A 2,018-nucleotide genomic window follows, 5' to 3' on the forward strand; every position below is an offset into this window, starting at 1 on the left:
ATGATACCTTGAAACCTTGAAAATTCAACCTTCTTGCTGGAAACTTGCACTACACCACATTTTCCCAAATCCAGACAAACCTTTGTGTCTCTGTTGAATGTTGGATCTAGACAATTAAGTCTGTTAGCTGTTTGTTGCTGGTTAATGCTGGCAACCAGCTGACAGTTGCCATGATGTCACAATCGTTTTGTGGTGTTACATCATCTGTGGTAACAATGCACACATCCCCTGATGGTAAATGTGCATCTATAATACGCTGATCTTCATTTGCTCTAAAGAACAAATGTAGAAAGACAAAGAGACGACCGAACTCACTCAATGCAGATATTTCTGAACACTATTAAAAAAATCCTGGAAAGATAACAAGAAAATGTGCACATTTTATTTTTATTGTAATTTTTTTTTTTTTTTTGGTGAACACATTGATATTGGATGTCTGTGGTGCCAGACCTTTACATCACCATTTATCTTAATTCAGCATGATGGAAAACTACACCTACAACAGTTTGACGCTACAGCTGGAGAGACTAAATATCTCTGTCTTTGTCGTCGTCTTTTTCATCTTCATGTTTATTATGGTGGCAAACGCAGGCATCACACTTCTGATTTTTATCAATAAGAACCTTCACCAGCCCATGTTTCTGCTTTACTGTAACCTGTCACTTATCGACATCCTGGGAAATTGTGTCATGATACCACATTTACTTTCCAATATGTTGATGTCTGAATGTATCATTAATTATAACGAGTGTGTCATCCAGGCATTCCTAACACACTTGTATGGAACCACGACTCACACTGTGCTCATGATTATGGCTTTTGACAGATACGTGGCCATCTGTAATCCTCTTCACTACACCACCATCATGACCACTAACATGGTGTGGAAGCTGTCGCTCTCTGCCTGGGGAGTGGGTTTTGTTCTGGTCGGGATTCTGATCGGTCTGTCCGTCCGACTCAACAGATGCAGGACTCTGATAACAAATCTTTTCTGTGACAACGCCTCACTGTTCAGACTATCCTGTGACAGCGTCTTCATCAATAATGTCTACGGTCTCACCTTCACTGTGGTCTTACTTACATCTTCTATCAGCAGCATTGTTCTCACGTACACTAAGATTACAGTCGTCTGTCTGACCAGTAAGAACAAATCTCTGAACAAGAAGGCCTTAAACACCTGCAGCACTCATCTCACTGTCTATCTGATCATGTTTATTTGTGGAATGATGATCATTGTCCTGCATCGATTCCCACAGTTCTCTTATTACAGGAAAGTCTGTGCTATTTTGTTTCATATTGTCCCAGGAATTCTCAACCCCATCATTTATGGAACACAATCTGCAGAAATCCTTAAAGCCTTGTCAAACTTTTTGCGAATTTCACAAAAAAATAGTCTTTGTGATGATGTCAAGTAAAAATCACAGAATTAATTGAAAGTCATATTTGCCATGTTTTGCGGGTGATTTACTCTGAATATGTGTGTAAATGACAGTGTGTGGTAATGTGATGCAGACAGCAGTGTAGAAATGAGGATTTTATGTGTGTTAATATCCATAAGTGAAAAATGAAATACAATCAGCCACTTGCATTCATGTACATAAAAGACAGACACATTTTCACGGAAAGTATTATTCATTGAACATTTTCCAAATTGAAAATGAATGTGCCTTGAAAATGGTTTGTCTGCTGTTTCACATTAGGTTCAAGGTGTGTAGCACAAGCCCATTGCTGCCATGGAAATCCCTCCCACCTTAAACTCATCATTTCAAATGCACATTCCTGTGGTGGAGATGCTTTTCACGATGAGGGTACTAACTCTGGTGTTAATGTATTTTCTTCACATAACTGAGAGGATGTGACCTAGAATGAGAATCCTATATATTTGTGTAGATTTTATTTGTAAGTGGAGCTGTCCGCGGTGCTGAGCCGCTGTTTCAGCCCCTGTGAGCGGCACTGGACAGACACAGTGAGCACGCTGCTTTCAACCATCCAAAGTACAGACGTGATTGTTTGCCTCT

General features: G+C 39.7%; 1 protein-coding gene across 1 annotated transcript; it reads left to right on the top strand.

Annotated features, from left to right (window-relative positions):
* Positions 1–479: 479 nt before the first annotated feature.
* On the top strand, positions 480–1,415 carry LOC117517499 (olfactory receptor 52N5-like). The gene has a single exon (XM_034178527.1). The coding sequence runs from the start codon at positions 480–482 to the stop codon at positions 1,413–1,415; it is 936 nt and encodes a 311-aa protein (XP_034034418.1).
* Positions 1,416–2,018: the final 603 nt, after the last annotated feature.

The sequence above is a fragment of the Thalassophryne amazonica genome, chromosome 9 (assembly GCF_902500255.1).
Source record: "Thalassophryne amazonica chromosome 9, fThaAma1.1, whole genome shotgun sequence".
Taxonomy (NCBI): Eukaryota; Metazoa; Chordata; class Actinopteri; order Batrachoidiformes; family Batrachoididae; genus Thalassophryne; species Thalassophryne amazonica.